Consider the following 19482-nt stretch of genomic DNA (forward strand, 5'->3'; position numbering starts at 1 on the left):
CAGCACTGGATAGGAATAAGTTAACCCCTCCATCAGGATTTTCATATGTCCACATGTTAAAAATTCTGAAAACATGGAATAGTAATCTTAACTTCTTTCCCAAATTGCTCAAAAACTCTACTTAATCAAGTTTTGCAAAGAAACAAGAATGAGTGTTTCCAAGCTCTGGTACGGTTTCCTATGCATAGACATGCGTCTCTCTTTTCTAGTTGCCTGGTTGGGTATGTTAATGGAGGATTCCACAGCTGCATATCTTGCAATTCTCAGATTTAACGTTGACTTTCAGTATACGTTTTTACTAAGACTGTCACACCCTGGACATTATTTGAATATGTTTTGTTTATTATAAGTCATACATAACATGTATCATCATACCATACCTGCGCTCTGATTGGATGCACCATAAATATTTACTCGTCACTACCTACGTTAGTCTCCATTGAAATACGTGATTCGGCAATAACGAAATAAACTGTGACATTTCACACCGAAGAAAAATAACTAATAGCATTAAGATTAAACAGAAAATGTTATCAGTTTATTTCTTGAAAGGTGATTTCATACAATTTTGACCTGTTAGAGCTGAAATCTAGATTTAAATTATTATGATGATACTTGATGTTTTATCATATTTTGTTACTACTTGTTTATTCATATCAAACAATTGTGCTTCTGTCATCTGTAAGGTAAAGCACTCCGTCAGGAGAGAATTACGGGAAATGGAAGGAAAAGCAGTCATCCTGATATCATCAGTTCTTTGTGTGTGGTTCTCTTTGGACGTTTCGGCTGAAGAAGCCCGATTTGACAACTACAAAGTGTTCCGGGCAGTACCCACCACAGAGGATCAGATGCATTTCCTCCGAGAACTAAGTGAAGGCACTGAAGGAGTAAGTTGGCTATAATCCTTTACTCCTGCTTTATAGTTTATTTAATAATTATCCAGTAACTTAATATGTAGGTTGAATTTATTAATGGAAACATTCACTTTTACATGACAATTTGTGGTTCCCCTATCATATGTTGCAATATTTTATTTATTCATTAACCTGCCTGAAATGACATGATCGCAAGGTTCCAGGACACTACATCAAGTGGATAAATTAATAGTCTACAGCATTTATGAATAAAGAGAATGAAATATACACATTAAAAGAAATGTAATTTGCGACACATTGATAGCGTTATAATAATAATAATAATAATAATAATAATAATAATAATAATAATAATAATAATAATTTCGTATGGCTATTACTAGCCGAGTGCAGCCCTTGTAAGGCAGACCCTCCGATGAGGGTGGGCGGCATCTGCCATATGTAGGTAACTGCGTGTTATTGTGGTGGAGGATAGTGTTATGTGTGGTGTTTGAGTTGCAGGGATGTTGGAGACAGCACAAACACCCAGCCCCCGGGCCATTGGAATTAACCAATGAAGGTTAAAATCCCCGACCCGGCCGGAAATCGAACCCGGGACCCTCTGAACCGAAGGCCAGTACGCTGACCATTCAGCCAACGAGTCGGACATTGATAGTGTTTATATGAGGGATTTAAATGTTATCTCAGTACCCTGCTGGATTCCTTCAGTATTGTGACGGGAATGTAATGGATAGCGTCTTTGTTGATTCTGAGTCTGTTGCGGAGGCTGACAATGAAAGACGTAGTTGTGCCTCTGGCTCCGATCCTAAGTCCCACCATAGAAATAGAATTTTAAAATATCATTCAAATGACATTTAAACGCACTTCATAATATCGTGCAATGAACTGTATATTGGGTATGTTATTGGTTAATCACGGCATGAATAAACTAAGGTAGTTCTTTCCATTCTTCAGATCTGTTCTGTTCTATCGTGGTGTCTTTCGTTCCATTTTATTTTATTACTTTCTATTTATTTCTTCTACCACATTCGTCCCTGATTCGTCTGATGACCTCTCTGTTACTTCTCAAGTACACACGGTGTGATGGAACATGTTAATTGTAGCTTGATATTGCCGTCCGCTCCCGCTTGGAGTGCTGTGGCAGCATACAGCGAGCCACCTGGTGACGAACGAGCGTACCAGTACTGCTCCGGAGGTAAGGCACACTTCCTCGTGAACAGTCGAGACTCTTTCTGAAGAAGCGGAGCAAAGTAAAGGGTTTCCCCAGTTTTCGTGGCACGGCATAAGCCCAAATGCCCAAATCATGCCTATAAGGTTGTTCAACTTCATGTAAGGTGCTTGGGACAATATTTCACCACTCATTGTAGCTTAGAGGGCTAGAGTTTGATAGATTGCAGATAGGACTGAAGTACAGTGAATTTCTATTTTTCCTTCCTTATGGCTTTTCAATACATTATCCAAAACTACCAACACAAAACATAGGGAACCGTTCTGTTTTCCTGACGAATGGTGTAATCCACGTGTTTCCGCTACATGAAAAGAAAATATCATTAACCCTGGAAAAGAAACGTCGATTGTCGACATTAAACGTAATATGGAGTCATTTCATCGAATACTCTGTGTTGCTGTTGGAAGAGTTCACTTAACTTTAGTTATCGCTTGTGGAACACTGGATATAGAAAAGGCTGATCCTTCTGATGACAATTCTCATTACTTCACGCAGGTCTGTCTCCTTGCAGTGTTTCGGGAAGGACAGATCGTCGTCACGTTTGTTTTGATCTCTCAATATCTCTACTTCCTGTACTCAGAATTTGTCTTATTTGTTTCTATTTTCACCATTTTATCTATATGACCATCTCAGTTCCTCCAGAGTTGGAAATCAACTGGCCAATAAATTTTCTACTTATCTTTTGGCAAACGACAATAGGAAGAAATTAACTGGTGTTTTGTTTTATGCTAAATAACATAAACGTAATAAACACAGTGAGCCGGCCCCATGGTGTAGGGGTAGAGTGCCTGCCTCTTACCCGGAGGCCCCGGGTTCGATTCCCGGCCAGGTCAGGGATTTTTATCAGGGCCTGAAGGCTGGTTCGGGGTCCACTCAGCCTACGTGATTAGAATTGAGGAGCCATCTGACGGTGAGATATCGGCCCCAGTCTAGAAAGCCAAGAATAACGGCCGAGAGGATTCGTCGTGCTGACCACACGACACCTCGTAATCTGCAGGCCGTCGGGCTGAGCAGCGGTCGCTTGGTAGGCCAAGGCCCTTCAAGGGCTGTAGTGCCATGGAATTTGGTTAATGCACACAGTCTTATGAATATACAGAATAATTCAAAAGTCAATTAACGTCAATGATGTCACAATTCTGTATGATTGAGATCTAAAATGGATAGCGCACTGAGATGAACTACTTGCAATAGCACGACTATGCCTCTGTACAATAGTGTCTAAAGAAGGGAAGGGACATATATTCTGGTGCTATGATGAAGCTACCTGACAAATCAACGAAATCAACGAAATCAAGTACAATTGCTTGAAGACAAGAAATTCTGTAAATAAGTAGCCTTGCGTAAACCATAAGGGTACTTTGGAAAAAATTATCGGCCTGAGACACTCGGACGGAAAAGCTCTAGTCTATCCGGTGGCATTTACGGATGCTTAAATACGTCATCATCGTGTTGGCACATAAGACAACTCCTGCGGGCATCATAGCGTCTCCGAAAACCGTAAAGTAGTTGGTGGGACGTAAAACTAATGTAAACATATTATTACTTCGTAAATAACCTGAACATGTAAAATGATTTTACAGTTATAAAATTCAGTTCTGTCGATATTTTTGTTGCTTCTTCCGAGAAGCTAATGATATCGGAACCATCAGCGCCAAGTTCTGCCAGATAATCCTTGCTGATATGATGTGTGTATTAACGTATTTATCTGAAGCTAACCGGGGCTGGAGAAGCAGCTGTGGTCGTCCCAATACTTTTTATAAAATGAGTATTGAGGAACACGCAGAAAACCAAGACACCCACTAAAGGAGTAGTCCGGAATGAAATTGTTTAATTTTGGTTTTTTGTACTTTTACAGAGCATGAGCCACCGCGCGCACCCATCGAGATCACTGTCCTATATCCAAATCAGTGGCAATTATTTTGGATAATTAGAGACGTCATCCAAAATTATCTGAAACTCTGCTTAATTACGCCACACATGACGTCATCTTTCTACAAAGCACAAGTGTTCGACTTTCTCCGAAAACCGTAAATGTAATTTAGTGGGACGTAAAAACAATAACAATATTTAAAATGTTCCTACTTTCATGTGTACATACTGAATTAATTGATCTGTTTTACAGATCAGCTTTTGGAAAGCTCCCACAAGACTGCGTTCTCCCGTTGATATTATGGTGCCACCGCATAAACTGCCAGACTTCAGGGAAGCTGCGGGTCTCCTCAACTTGGACACCGAAGTTCTCATCCAGGATGTACAAGAGTGAGTATTGTTTCTCTTTTACTTTTAATCGCACTGCAGATTCTTTTCTTCGAATCTGGATTATGGTCGAACATTTTCAAGAAATCAGACGCTGATGAAAAAAACAATATTTATATTCAAACCCAAACTACAAGGGTGCGACGGACAAAGGTGGCCGGATATAGTAACGTTTCTTTATTCCAAATTTGTGACTAGTTTTATTTATTGTAAATAATAATAAATTTATGCCCTAAACTACCTTGTGAAAGATTTTTCATTCGGCGCCATTTTAGTTACCCGTAAGTCAATTTTGACGTTCTGTTTTATTCTATCGGATAACTGAGAAATCAGAACTCTACTGGCTGACCGACAGAGTTACAGAATTCTTATTTTATTTTGACGGTGAAATATTGAACTTGAGGTTCCCAAAGGATTTATCTCCACCTTTCAAAATTCGACCACTTTTCCACGTGAACTGTTAGACAACCATGTACACCAATTTATATCTACTAAATTTAATTTAATTTCGTGTGGCTATTTCTAGCCGAGTGCAGCCCTTGTAAGGCAGACCCTCCGATGAGGGTGGACGGCATCTGCCATGTGAAGGTAACTGCGTGTTATTATGGTGGAGGATCTACTAAATCATAATATGAGAATTTCGGAATGAATTTCAATAACAATCTTGTTATTCTTGATATTCTTCTTCTACTATTGCTTTTCCAACACCGCTTGGGTCGTAGGTGCGAACTGTGTTGCACATGTGGATTTGGGTTTTACGGCTGAATGCTCTTCCGGATGCCAACTCTATGTCGAGGGAGGTATTCACGATTGCGTGTTTCTGTAGCTGTTGGTAGTGTGGTATGTTGTCGGAGGGTGTTTTGACAAACGCAAAAAAACAGTCCCCGCGCCAGAAGAATTAATAAGAAGCAATTAAAATCTCTGACCCGGTCTGGAATCTAACACGGGACCCTCTGAGCCGGAAGCCTCAACGCTGACCATTCAACCAAGAAGTCGGAAAATTTCAATAACAATGAAGTAACACACATCATTTTCTTGGAATAATTTGTGTACATTTTATTTAATTTTCCACTAGGTTCAAGGCACTTTCTTATCCGTTCTTATTCATACAACATGCTGAATTCTTCTAGTTCATCACTACTGTAATTTTAGAACTCCTGCTCGCATAGAACTGGCATTATTATAGTGCCTTGTACAACGTTCATCCAAACATTTACACCTGGAAAAGGTAACAAGGGTTCAATTCCCCTTCAGAAAGTCGAGAAATTTAGAAACGAGACTTTCACTTGCGAAGAGACGAGGTAGTGAATACATTTGTTTACACTCCTCCAGGAATCTTAATGATCTGTGAGGACTCTTTTTTGTTTCCTAAGGTAATTTAAAGCATATAGCACATTTAATCGATTACAACAAAGCGTCATTTAGAAATGGGGAGTAATATCAGAACTGTAAACAATGTTATCCTTATGACAGATAATTATTTCAAGACTACTTGATCGACGGGTAAATCACTTCCCATGACCAGGCCAGTAAACAATCCTGGTTATGTCAATAGTAGTAGAGCAACGGGTGTACAAAATCACTGTCGTCAGCATTTTTGTGCTGAGTCAGCACCCGAGGTCACTGACACCTAGTAGTGTACCTATGCGGGTTCTGACCCGAGGTCATTGACCCCTAGTACTAGGGCTATATCGATTCGCGGATTTTGCATAAGAGAGCAAGCCTAACCTCACAGACGCCATCTTGGAGGGGCCTGACCTCACTTTTATGGCCAGTTGCCCTTCTCACCGCGGATTTTGCTTAAGCGAGCAAGCCTAACCTCACAGTAGTCACCTTGGAGGGGCCTAACCACAGTTTTACAGGCAGATGCCCTTCTCGACGGGGTCAGTCGCCATCTTGGAGGGGCCTAACCTTAGAGGGCCTAGTTTTACGGGCAGATACCCTTCCCGAAGTGGACAGTTGCCATCTTGGAGTGGCCTAACCTCACTTTAACAGCTAGATGCCCTTCTCGACGTCAACAGTCACCATCTTGGATGGGCCTAACCTCACTTTGACGGCTTGATGCCCTTCCCGACGCCATCTTGAGTAGTAGGGCAATGGGTATTCTCGCGACGCCATTTAGAGTAGTAGGGCAATGTGGATTCGCGTAAGAGAGCAAGCCTAACTTCATGGAGGGGCCTAACCTCACTTTTACGGTTAGATACCCATCCTGACACCATCTTGAGTAGTAGGGAAATGGGGATTCTCGCGGAGCCATCTTAAGTATTTGGGCAATACGGATTCGCGTAAGAGAGCAAGTCTTACCTCATGGAGGGGCCTAACCTCACTTTTACGGTTAGATGCCCTTCCCGACGCCATCTTGTGTAGTAGGGCAATGGGGATTCGCGGATTTTGCCAACGCCATCTTTAGCGGTAGGGCAATGGGAATTCGCATAAGAGAGCGCACCTAACCACATGGAGGAGCCTAACTACACACGGCCTAGTTTTACGGTCAGATGCCCTCCCCGATGCCATTTTGGAGGGGCCCAAGTACACAGGGCACAGTTTTACGGTCAGATGATCTTCCCGTTGCCATTTTGATCCTCACACTAGAGGGGCCACATACGACCTAACCTAGTTTTATGACCAGATGCCCTTCCCGACGTCATCTTGGAGGGGCCTAACTACACAAGGCACAGTTTTGCGGTCAGATGACCTTCCCGTCGCCATGTTGATCCTCCAACTAGAGGGGACAAGAGATCAGCTCAGGTACACCTGTGTTATCGTGTGGTCTGCTTGTGGCTTTAGGTCCCCATCCGACAGACCTGTAACTTGACGTTACAGCGTAAGTGATTTTAAAAGAGGTCAGCTCATGGCTTTACAATGGCTCCATTCGACAGTAACGAACAAGTCTAAACATGCATAACTATGACGACGTGATGTTATGCTACTGAAGGTGGCGTCGGGAAGGGCATCTTGTCAAAACCTAACACGTAACTTATCATTAACTTTAGCCGCAAATGTAGCAGAAATTAGGGAAGTGGAAAAGGGTGTAAAGAAGAAATCTGAAAATGCTAAGGAGTTCAGAATCCTACCTAACATGCTATCGACTTATTTGAAAAATAAAGAGAAACTTTTGAGCAGTGAAACTGTCAGTGGGAAAGGCCGTAAAAGCACAAGAGAAACGGACAACCGAGATGTAGACAACTGTGTTTTGAAATGGTTCAAGCAGGCGCGAGACAAGAAAATCCCGTTCAGTGGCGCTTTTTTTACGAGAAAAGGCTGAAGTGTCTACCTTTGATTTGGGGAAACATGATTTCAATGACAGCATAGGGTGGCTGGATGGTTTCAAGGCACGGAAGAAAATTTCTTTTAAATCTGTGTGTGTGGTGATAGCGTGGCTGTTGATCAGTGTGAAGCTGAACAAAGGAAGAAAATCCTGCAAAAGGTGATTGAGGACGTGGAGCCTAAAAACATGTTCAATGTTGATGAGACATGTCTCTTCTTTAATTGCACGCCAGACAAAAAAAGACGAAAAATGCCATGGAGGAAAGTTTACACTGTTGGATGGAGCAAACATGGATGGGTCGGAAAAATTGCCTTTGTTGATGATTGGGAAATCCGCCAATCCTCGATGTAAAAATGTACAAGCAAAACCAGTTGAATATGCATCTAGCGGAAGAGATCGGCTAAGAAGCAACATTTTTGAGAAGTGGCTGTTTAAATTAGATGAGATGATGATGATGATAATGATGTTTGTTGTTTAAAGGAGCCTAACAGCTAGGTCATCGGCCCATGATGGTACGAGATGCAACGAAATGAAAGTTAAAACTTCAAAATGTATCCACTGACTAGAATCTAAAACGAATGATGATGAAAAAATGATCGTGAAACAAAAACAATCTGTGGATCCAATTCGCAATGTCTTATTTACTGGGATGATGCTTATTCTTTCCGCTTAGGGCCATTAGAGACCACGTCAAGTAACTACAAGCATTTCTGGAAGCCTCTTCTGCAGCCCAAAAACGTTGCATTCTTTCTCCGGCAGCTTGTCTTCTCTTTTCTGTCCAGCCGCTCTTCTGCTTTTGCTCATCGTGGACGCCCATAAAGTTGTTGATCACTGATCTGCATTTTGACCTGTTACAGATGTCCTCCTGATTAAGGTCCCTTGCTCTCGAGGTCCTTCCTTACTTCCTTGAACAATTTACCCGAGACTTTAGGTCTGTTGTCCAACAAATTAAAAATCTGCCTCGTTAGTCGAGTTGCATCCAACCTGAACAGATGTCCATAGAACTTCAGTCGCTGTTTCCTTTATTGACTCCATCAGCCATTCATTATCCCTATATAACTCTTCTCTTCCTCGGAGTCTATACAGTCCATCTGTTATATTAGGACCCATTATTTTGCGAAGGATCTGGCGCTCATATTTCTTTGCTTCCCTCAGTCCAGCCTTTCCTGTCATTTTGAGGTATTCACTTGGTTACAGACACTCGGGTTTGATCACTGTGTTATAGTGCCTGAGTTTAGCTTTTCTTGAGATTGACTTTCCCTTGTATAGGACATGCCTCCTACGAAAAACTGCGGTCATCTTCTCTCACCAGCTCTTTTTAGCTTCTTTTTCACTACTTTTCATCTGCATTATCTCACCAAAATATCTGAAACTGTCCACTTGTTCTATTTTATCGTACTCTATTCTTAGATGTTGAGGTGCTGTTCGGATATTGGTTATGTACTTTGCTTTCTCAAAAGAAATTTAGAGGCCAGCTTTCTCTCCCTGCTCTTTCAGCATACTTGTTTCACAGCTGTCTCTATGTTTCTGACAGGCTTACCTTATCATCGGCGAAGGCAAAGCAGTTGACTCTCACGCCGTTTTTGAGTCTCCAATGTGAACTTTGTTCAGTAACCCTTTCCCTGCTAATTCCTTTTCCCATTCTCGGATGACCTTTCATAACACGCAATTGATATCAGTAAACAAGTGGAGTCAGAGATAAGGCATTTTGCGGATGATGTTATTCTGTATAGAGTAATAAATAAGTTACAAGATTGTGAGCAGCTGCAAAACGACCTCGATAATGTTGTGAGATGGACAGTAGGCAATTGTATGATAATAATAATAATTTCGTGTGGCTATTTCTAGCCGAGTGCAGCCCTTGTAAGGCAGACCCTCCGATGAGGGTGGGCGGCATCTGCCATGTGTAGGTAACTGCGTGTTATTGTGGTGGAGGATAGTGTTATGTGTGGTGTGTGAGTTGCAGGGATGTTGGGGACAGCACAAACACCCAGCCCTCGGGCCATTGGAATTAACCAATTAAGGTTAAAATCCCCGACCCAGCCGGGAATCGAACCCGGGACCCTCTGAACCGAAGGCCAGGACGCTGACTATTCAGCCAACGAGTCGGACAATTGTATGATGATAAACGGTGTTAAAAGTCAGGTTGTGAGTTTCCCAAATAAGAAAAGTCCTCACAGATTTAATTACAGCGTTGATGGGGTGAAAGTTCCTTTCGCGGATCATTGTAAGTACCTAGGTGTTAATATAAGGAAAGATCTTCATAGGAGTAATCACATAAATGGGATTGTAAATAAAGGATACAGATCTCTGCACATAGTTATGAGGGTGTTTACGGGTAGTAGTAAGCATGTAAAGGAGAGGACATATAAGTCTCTGGTAAGACCCCAACTAGTGTATGGTTCCAGGGTATGGGACCCTCACCAGGATTACTTGATTCAAGAACTGTAAAAAATCCAAAGAAAAGCAGCTCGATTTGTTCTGGGTGATTTCCGACAAAAGAGTAGCTTTACAAAAATATTGCAAAGTTTGGGCTGGGAAGAACTCTGAGAAAGAAGGCGAGCTGCTCGACTAAGTGGTATGTTCCGAGCTGTCAGCGGACAAATGGCGTGGACTGACATCGGTAGACGAATAAGTTTAAGTGGCATCTTTTAAAGTAGGAAAGATCACAATATGAAGGTAATGTTGGAATTCAAGAAGACAAATTGGGGCAAATATTCATTTATAGGAAGGGGAGTTAGGGATTGGAATAAATTACTAAGGGAGATGTTCAATAAATTTCCAATTTCTTTGCGATCATTTAAGAAAAGGCTAGGAAAACAACAGATAGGGAATCTGCCACCTGGGCGACAGCTCTAAATGCAGATCAGTAGTGATTGACTGAAGAGAACTTGGGACAATCCATCACCTTGTGTGACGCGTTTTTATTAAAAACTTTTCTGATAGTTTTCCCATGAGTTTTACTTTTTAATGTATCTGTGTTAGGGTTTGCTTGATAATTTCTACCGTTTTACAGTCCACTTCAAATTATATCAAGATATCAAACAATACTTCCCGCTCGACCGAGTCCTAGGCTTTCTTAAAGTCAACGAATACCACTTTATGAGGATCAGGAAGTGATTTGAGTCAAGATTGGCTCTCTTTATTACTTCTACATTGATAATTCCTCTAATATTCCGTTTCTATATTGCGATGTAGTCCAACTGAAATTCGTCAACATATTCTTGTGGAGAGCGCCAAGTTTTCTTTTTCCTGGGATGTCTTTTGAAATGAGTAGACACAAGTTAAAGATCGAAGGCATCAAAAACGTCAGTACGTCTACTGTCATTTCTATTTATGGTATTGTGGGCGGGGCAGTTACCAACGATATTCCAAAATCGTCGTTCCTTCCCTATTTGCGCGTTGAAATCATCCATTAAAATTGTAACATTGACAGAAGGGGATTTTTGTATTTCGCTGTCTAGCTGGTCCCAGCACGTCTAGATTTTCAGGGTTTCTTCGACTGTATTCGTTTATGGGTGCGTCGGCGTTGAACAAAATATATCTCTTGTTTGCAGATTTGAATGTTAGTGTAGAGAGTCTGTATGAAAGGGAGCTGAAGTCTGTAATGGAGTCAATTATTTGCTTGTGCACACAGAATTCTGTTCCGAGTTGCTGTAGATTTGTTCCAATCTCTTTTTCCCAGGTTTTCCTTTGAATATTCTGTAACCACCTGAATCAAAGGCATTTGAATCTGTGAACCGTGTCTCCTGTAACGCAAATATCAGAATTTTCTGCTTTGCCATCTCATCTATAGCTCGTTTCAAATTCCTGGTCTGAAGTAGAGTTTGTATGTTGACTGTTCCGAAATAGTGAGGCTTCCTAACTCGTAAATTAGACCTGGTTTACATTGACACTTGTTTCAGTTTCATTCAGATTGCTTAAAGGGCTTCCAGATGGCTCCGATTCCTTCTTGCGTGTTGGTACAGGCTCCCCAAAACCCGAAGATCAATATGCGCCTCCAAAAGCGACGGTGGATTCCCGTTGCCGGTTACCACCTGGGGTAGTTCTTTCCGAAAGTTTTTCCATCATGTATAACAGTAACTTTACAGTATATTTGGGAGGACAGATATCTCTGTCCAATGTTAGAACTACGGTTGTAAGTCGTCGAGCCGGTTCTTGGCCCCGTCTGCCCTTGGGAATATACGTTTTCCGCCTTTGAGGCCGTTCACCGATGTTCCTTTTTTTCCCTCATTTGATTCGCGGGTGCTTATTTCGCTAGGCCTTATTCGCAACTCTCAATCAATCAATCAATCAATCAATCAATCAATCAATCAATCAATCAATCAATCAATCAATCAATCAATCAATCAATCAATCAATCAATCAATCAATCAATCAATCAATCAATCAATCAATACTGATCTGCATTTAAGGCAGTCGCCCAGGTGGCAGCCCTATCCGTTGTCTTCCTAGCCTACCAAAGAAATGGGAAATTTATTGAACATCTCTCTTTTTAAGTTATTCCAATCCCTAACTTCCCTTCCTATAAACAAATATTTGTCCAAATTTTTCCTCTTGAATTCCAAGTTTATCTTCATATTGTGATCTTTCCTACATTTAAAGACACCACTCAAGTTTATTCGTCTACTAATGTTATTCCACTCCATTTCTCTACCAATAGCACCGATAGCTCGGAACATACCACTCAGTCAAGCAGCTCGTCTCATCTCTGCCAAGTCTCGCCAGCCCAAAGTTTGCAACATTTTTTAACGTTAGTCTTTTGTTGAAAATCACCTAGAACACATCGAACTGCTTTTCTTTGGATTTTTTCCAGTTCTTGAATCAAATAATCTTGGTGAGGGTCCCATACATTGGAACCATACTCTAGTTGGGGTCTTACCAGAGACTATATGCCCTCTCCTTTACATCCTTACTACAACCCCTAAATACCCTCATAACCATGTGCAGAGTTCTTTACCCTTTATTTACAACCCCATTTATGTGATTACCCCAATGAAGGTCTTTCCTTATATTAACAGCTAGGTACTTCCAATAATTGCCATAAGGAACTTTTGCCCTCATCAACGCAGTAATTAAAACTGAAAGAATTTTTCCTATTTGTGAAACTTACAACCTGACTTTTAACCCGGTTTTTCATCATACCATTGCCTGTGTATCTACAGGAACGTTCCCTATCAGCCATTGGGACGCGCCGTGTCGGGGTTGAGGACCCCCATGGATGATGCTTATTATCTAAGGGAATCCAAAATCCAGGTCATCGGCACCTTATAATCGTACAAATCAGTGGTAAGGCACAACCATGGTATTCCTCTTATAGTGGTACTAATCGCAGGTAACGCAAACTCACGGTGTTCCTTGCATCGTGCAACTAATCATAGGCAATGCAGACCCATGATATGTCACACATAATGGCACCACTCACAGATAACACAGACCCATGATGTTCCTCAAGTAAGAGTACTACTCACAGGCAACGTAGACCCATGGTGTTCCTCACATTGTGGGACTAATCGCGGCGCCGACTTTATCCGTGGTGTTGCTCACATAATGGTACTAATCATAGGAAATGTATACTCACGGTGTATCACACATTATGGTACCACCCACAGGCCACACAGACACATAGTTTTTCGTACATAAGGGACTACTCTCAGCAACGCAGGCACATGGTGTTCCTCACATAGTGGTGCTACTCGTAAGTAACGCAGACCCATTCTGAACACAATGAAAGTAACCCAATCGGGCGCAGCTTTCGGCATCTACTCTCGTTGGCGCTAGTCTAGGCAACCCAGCGCTCCCCGCCACGGTGGAATGCACACGATGGTACAAATCACGGGCCTGGTGCGTGGTGTGCTGCACATAATGGTACTGCTCCTAGATAACGTAGCCCCATGGTGTTCCTCACATGGTGGTACTGATTGCAAGTAGTCTCATGGTTCTACCGTCATCATTCCATTGTCACCCCTTTCAGTCGCCTCTTACGACTAGCAGGATGTATTCTTCGTCTTATCACCCACCTACAGGGGGTTTCATGACAGGAGCTTTGAATATTCTAATACCGTCGGGGTTGAAAAAGAACAAGCGTTGACCAAGGTAGGACGGACAGGATAGATGAATGTGAGGAGTCTGTCACAAGTAAGTAGGAGCAATGCCAGGACTCATCTAAGGGCCTCGTGGTCTCCAACCCACGCTCCCAAGTTGAGAGCACCTGGGTCCCTTATAGTCGCCTCTTACGACAGGCAGGGGATACCGCGGGTGTAGGCTATTCTTCGTCTGTGTCCCCCACCCACAGGTGCATAATTATATGAAATGTGTCGCAAAGAAATCGGAAGATTACTCCCTTTATTGACAACTGCGCTGCTCACAACAGCAATCCGCCTTCGGAAAACGTGAAGGTGGTTTATTTCCCGCCTAATATGACATCTGTTGTTCAGCCCATGGATCAGGGTATGATAAAAATTCTGAAAAATTCAGGCGATTGTTGGTCGATAATATTCTCACAGAGGTCTGTAACGGTCTTAAAATTAAACTTGTCATTCTCCAAACCTCAAGAATGTGTAAGCAAGCATGGGATCAGGTGACAGCCGAACCAATTACGAACTATTTCAAGAAAGCTGGTTTCTTCATAAAAGACAATGACAGGGCCGGCGAGACTGTGGATGAAGCCGTGCCCTCGGTTGACGGTCGGGAAGAAATCGTGTCTCTTCCTATCTCCTATGCAGAATTCGTCAATATTGATGAAGATGGCGCTGTGTGTGGCCAGCTCACTGACGCAGACATAATCACCGAGGTAATCAGCAACTCCCACCAGCTGCAGACGAGAATATGGATTCTTTAGAGGACCAGGAACGACTGATCCCAAGTGCGGCTGAGGTATCCAATTACGTCCAACAACTCGGGTTTTTTAAAAATCAGAACAATGTAAGTGATTCTATTTTTCAGTCACTAAATCATACAGATTCATACATCATGGGCGGGAGAATTAAGTCAAGAAATCAAGCTACTTTTTTTTATAATGTTATTTGTTTTACGTCCCACTAACTACTTTTACGGTCTTCGGAGACGCCGAGGTGCCGGAATTTAGTCCCGCAGGAGTTCTTTTACGTGCCAGTAAATCTACCGACACGAAGCTGTCGTATTTGAGCACCTTCAAATACCACCGGACTGAGCCAGGATCGAACCTGCCAAGTTGGGGTTAGAAGGCCGGCGCCTTAACCGTCTGAGCCACTCAGCCCGGCGGCTACTTTTTTAACAAAGAGCAAATGTGTTTTCTAATGGCGTTACGACTAACACGTACGTTATTTTCAGTACCTACCTGCCTAATGTCTAAACACTAAATACTGTTTTGTATCTATAAATGGATAAAGTAGATTGTAAAATATGTATGCATACGCCAATAATGTCTAAGATGAAATTTATTTCGTAAAGTCTAATGTTGGAGTTATTTTTGTAAGCTATTTGTTTAATTCAAATTTGTGGATAATTCGAATTTTTTAATGGTTCTTGAGTTTCGAAGTATCAAAGTTCCACTGTATTACGTTATCTTGAAAATATTGTATCATATGCCGGCCCTGTGCGGTGCAGTGGTAGCGTACTGGCCCCAGGTTCGATTCCCGGCCCGGTCAGGGATTTTGACCTGGGCCTGAGATCTAGTTCGAGATCCACGTAGCCTACGTGATTACAATCGAGGAGCTATCTGACAGTGATAAAACCAGGAATAACGGCCGAGAGGATTCGTCGTGCCGTCCGCGTGACACCTCGTAATCTGCAGGTCACTTGGTGGGCCCTGGCCTTTCGGGGCTGTGGCGTCATTGGGTTTAATTTGCTTTGAAAATATAATTATTTAAATAAATGGCATTGACATAAAATGTATTATGGCCCACTGGGCCTATCTAATGTAAGAAGCATTGCCAGCTATTAATTACGTCCATTTCACATTCAAATCGAGCATGACCGCAGAGACGGTAGTGTGGTATGCACCACATATAAACTCTTTTCGTTTATTACAGTGCAACATGAGAGGAAGCGGAGACGGCCTAGATCCGCTTCGAAAGGTGAGACTCGTACCATGAGCCACTGTAACCGCAAACTCTGATTCATGTCGTTTACGACTTGCGAAAGAGCTATAAAGTGTAATCAGCAGAAAATTAAAGAGCTGTTAAATGTTAATAACTTGGGTAATTAGGGAACATTAATAAATCATATTTCATGCAATGTTTAAGTCCCCAGCTTAAATTCTTATTTAGTGCTTTCTCGATAGGAAAATGCGGATGACATGACTCAGCACGTAGAAAAATTCAAATGATATATCAAGAGGAATACACTTTTGCTATACATCGAGAAATATATGTTATAAGTATCAGCCATCTTGCAGAAGAAATTAATGTTACTTAGCTTATTGGTCACATCTACTATTTCCTCAGTCATCTGACCAAGTCACATTCAAAAATGAAGAAGTCCACTATGGGCGTGATAGCTGAGATGGCAGTGCCTTGAATCCCAGTTAATGCATTTATTGTTCTTGTAATGAAGTGTGACGTCCGCGTGGTTCGGATTCTACAAAAAAATGGAGGTCCAGTGGCTATAATCGTGATACCAAAAGTCACGTAAAACTACAAGCTTGCTTGCTACTGGACAACATCACTCCTGATCAGAAATAACTTATGATAAATTATACTAAAGTTATTTTGGAATAATATCACTGCATTCTCTCGATATGTACAACTATATTCAACCAAATACTAAGTAACCTGCATATTTTGTAGTCAAAATTGAGTTAATATGCCAGGCTGGGTAGCTCAGACGGTAGAATGCTGACCAGTTTATGGGCTCGATCCTGGCCCAGCTACTCAGAAACTCCAGCCTTGTGTCGGTAATTATTCTGGTACATAATAGAACACCCACGGGATGAAGAGCGGCACCTTGGCGTCTTTGACAATCGTAACATTAGGGAGTCGAAAAACGAATAGCATTATTATTATTATTATTATTATTATTATTATTATTATTATTATTATTTTCACGTCGTTATGCCCAACTGAGGAGCACGCTTGAACTTATTTAGCTGATCATTTTGCTTTCTTCTCCTCCCAAAATCTCTTCATCCTCTCACTGAAATTCTTCTTACGTTCTTCTGTCCAGGTTTTATTAGTTCTAGTTTTTGGCTCCGCAAAATAATCGGTTCTTCACAGTTTCCTGGTTGATGCTGATCTCCTGAAGATCTGATTCTATTTCATTTAGCCAGTTGTTCTTGACTTTCAGAGTGAGGCAAAATGTATAATTCTATTGGTCAGTCTATTATTATTATTATTATTATTATTATTATTATTATTATTGACTTAATGTAAAAACTTGGGATTACCTGTTAGTCAACACGCAAGAAATGTCTAAATTAACTTGAACTCTATATTAATTTAAACAATATTGGAAATACACGTTAGATATGAAATAAAACATGAAATGAATAACATCAACTGTTTAAGTAACAAGAAAATGAAATAAAATACTTACAAAACGTATTTAAACAGAAGCTTCCACTATCTGTTGAGATAAGAATATGTTTCTCATCTGGACTGGACTAAGTCGTTGTTCTAAGTATATTGTGTAGCAGTCGATTTACCTGCCGGAGGCTGATTACCTCAGATCGAGTAGGATTATATCAGACACCTTGATTTAAAAAAACTGCAGTACCTACTCAGAACTTCAGGAACCCGTGCATAATATGCGTAAAATAATGACACGGTACAAAGTAGGTGAGGAACACAAACATAAAAGGATGTGAGAGATAAATACCACAAAAATTACAAGTGCCTAGAGAAGAAAGACTTTCATTTACACGTTAATCTTACGTTAACCCTCAACTTGTGAGTTCATATTTTGGGACATATAGTATATTATGAGCTGAAGTAACAGACCCAGTAACAGCCTCACAAGTCAAACTCTAAGGTATTTAAGAATATGCTCGTTGCTAATTGAAGTTATTTGGCGTACGGTGATTACAAATTTATACTCATTATAAATGTGAATTGAATCACAAACAGCGATGTTCAGTTCTAGTTACTTGGTACTTACATTTTCCGACAGGTTAAGCAGTTCTGAGCTTGAAGAGATTCACTCGCAAGTTTGGAGGGAAGAAAATGTAAATGTGCAAGAGCCAACTACAGAAGGAAATGTGTTTCAACTTGAGAATAGTCTTGTGGTCTGATGATGATGATGATGCTTGTTGTTTAAAGGGGCCTAACATCGAGGTCATCGGCCCCAGTCTTGTGGTCTAGCAGACCAAACCTTACTACCTTAGGGTTAAAAGGCATTGCAGTGATGTTCGGTATGACATAAAACATTGGTCCTTTTTCCTCTTTCTTAACTCAGTCTCTGAGTTTTGATTGTTGTGATACGGTAAAGACATTCACATAGTTCCAAACGAAAAGAAGCCAGTCGTCTCAAAATATTGATGATAATGATGATAACAATAATAATATTTCGTTTAACTTCCGTTGTAACCCCTATCAGAGCTAGGGTGTCGGAAATCCTTAACGTGCCACAGGGTGGTCCTCTGCGCTGAGGGTTTCAGTATTGAGCGCTTGTGTAGCCCGTTGATTTCTTAGCGTCCTAAAAAGTTGGAGATCTCTGTCACAAGGTTTAATGGCAAGTTCAAGAATATGCTTTCAGAGCAGAATTCTGACACTTCTGTATTTCTTAAAAATCGATAGAAATAGGGATGTGTTACGCGAAAGTTGTATTCTAGGCAGTGTAATGATAATAAACGGTATGCTGTTCCCACTTCTCAGTTGTCTTACAGGTTATGGAGTGTTTCAGAATTTGTAATTCAAACCAAAAATTGTATTTTGATTGACAGAAAATGGAGCCTTCATCTTCTGCTAATGCTGTGAAAGAGAAGGGCAAAATGTTGGTGCGGTGGCAATCGTTAATTTGAAAGCAGAATTGAAAAAATTGGAGGAAATAGAGGCAGGAAAAAACAATAGTTGATAGAATTTTGAAATATAAAATATAACAACCTTTTTCCAAGTACCCTTCTTTATCGTTGAATTCCGTAAGCGGAAATAGGCTTTCGACAGGCATGCGTGAAGTTTATCAGTTTGCTTTCGACGTGCAAGTGTACCTTAGCGGGACTGCAGTACCAGTGGGTACTACTAGTCGGTATAAAAGTTCTTTCCCTTCACCTGCTTATGAGTTCCAAGACCTTGTTTCAGGTCACAGAACAGACGTAAATGTCACAAACCTGGAAATGAAGAATAATTTCGTTTTTAGGAAGTCTGGAATTCAGTTTTAAATTATGGGCTACAGTTGACGTTTACTTTAGCACATTGGAAGACAGTGATAGGCAGGCATTGAAGATTTCCTCATTTTTGACGTTTTAACATCATTTGAAACATGTACCCACAGACCCCTCACATGGACTCAGCAGCGGTAAATTCGAAGGTGTACAGCTCCTTTGGTTTACATCCGAAACCAACGGAACGAAGGACATTCTTCACAGCCACAGTATCATAATTTTATAAAATAAAACAATTCCGAGTCCACCTCTGTGGTGCGGTGGTTAGTGTGATTAGCTGCCACCCGCGGAATTCCGGGTTCGGTTCCTGACACTGCCACGAAATTTGAAACGTGGTAGAGGACTGGAACGTGGTCCACTCAGCCTCGGAAGGTCAACCGAGTAGAGGGGTGTTCGATTCCCATCTCAGCCAACCTCGAACTGGTTTTCTGTGGTTTTCCACTTCTCCTTCAGGCAAATGTCTGGTACCTAACTTAAGGCCACGGCCGCTTCCTTCCCTCTTCCTTCTCTATCCCTTCCAATCTTCCACTCCACCCACAAGGCCCCTGTTAAGCATAAC

At 41.4% G+C, this 19482-nt stretch overlaps 1 protein-coding gene across 1 annotated transcript in view; it reads left to right on the forward strand.

The window, feature by feature from the left end:
• Positions 1–719: 719 nt before the first annotated feature.
• Positions 720–19482, forward strand: part of LOC136863484 (zinc carboxypeptidase-like) — a 103804-nt gene continuing 85041 nt past the window's right edge. Inside the window, exons 1-2 of the mRNA XM_067139883.2 lie at positions 720–887; positions 4226–4362. Coding sequence (XP_066995984.2) covers positions 720–887; positions 4226–4362 — 305 coding nt within the window. The remainder of the gene's footprint in view (positions 888–4225; positions 4363–19482) is intronic.

This window comes from Anabrus simplex, chromosome 2 (genome assembly GCF_040414725.1).
Source record: "Anabrus simplex isolate iqAnaSimp1 chromosome 2, ASM4041472v1, whole genome shotgun sequence".
NCBI classification, from domain to species: Eukaryota; Metazoa; Arthropoda; class Insecta; order Orthoptera; family Tettigoniidae; genus Anabrus; species Anabrus simplex.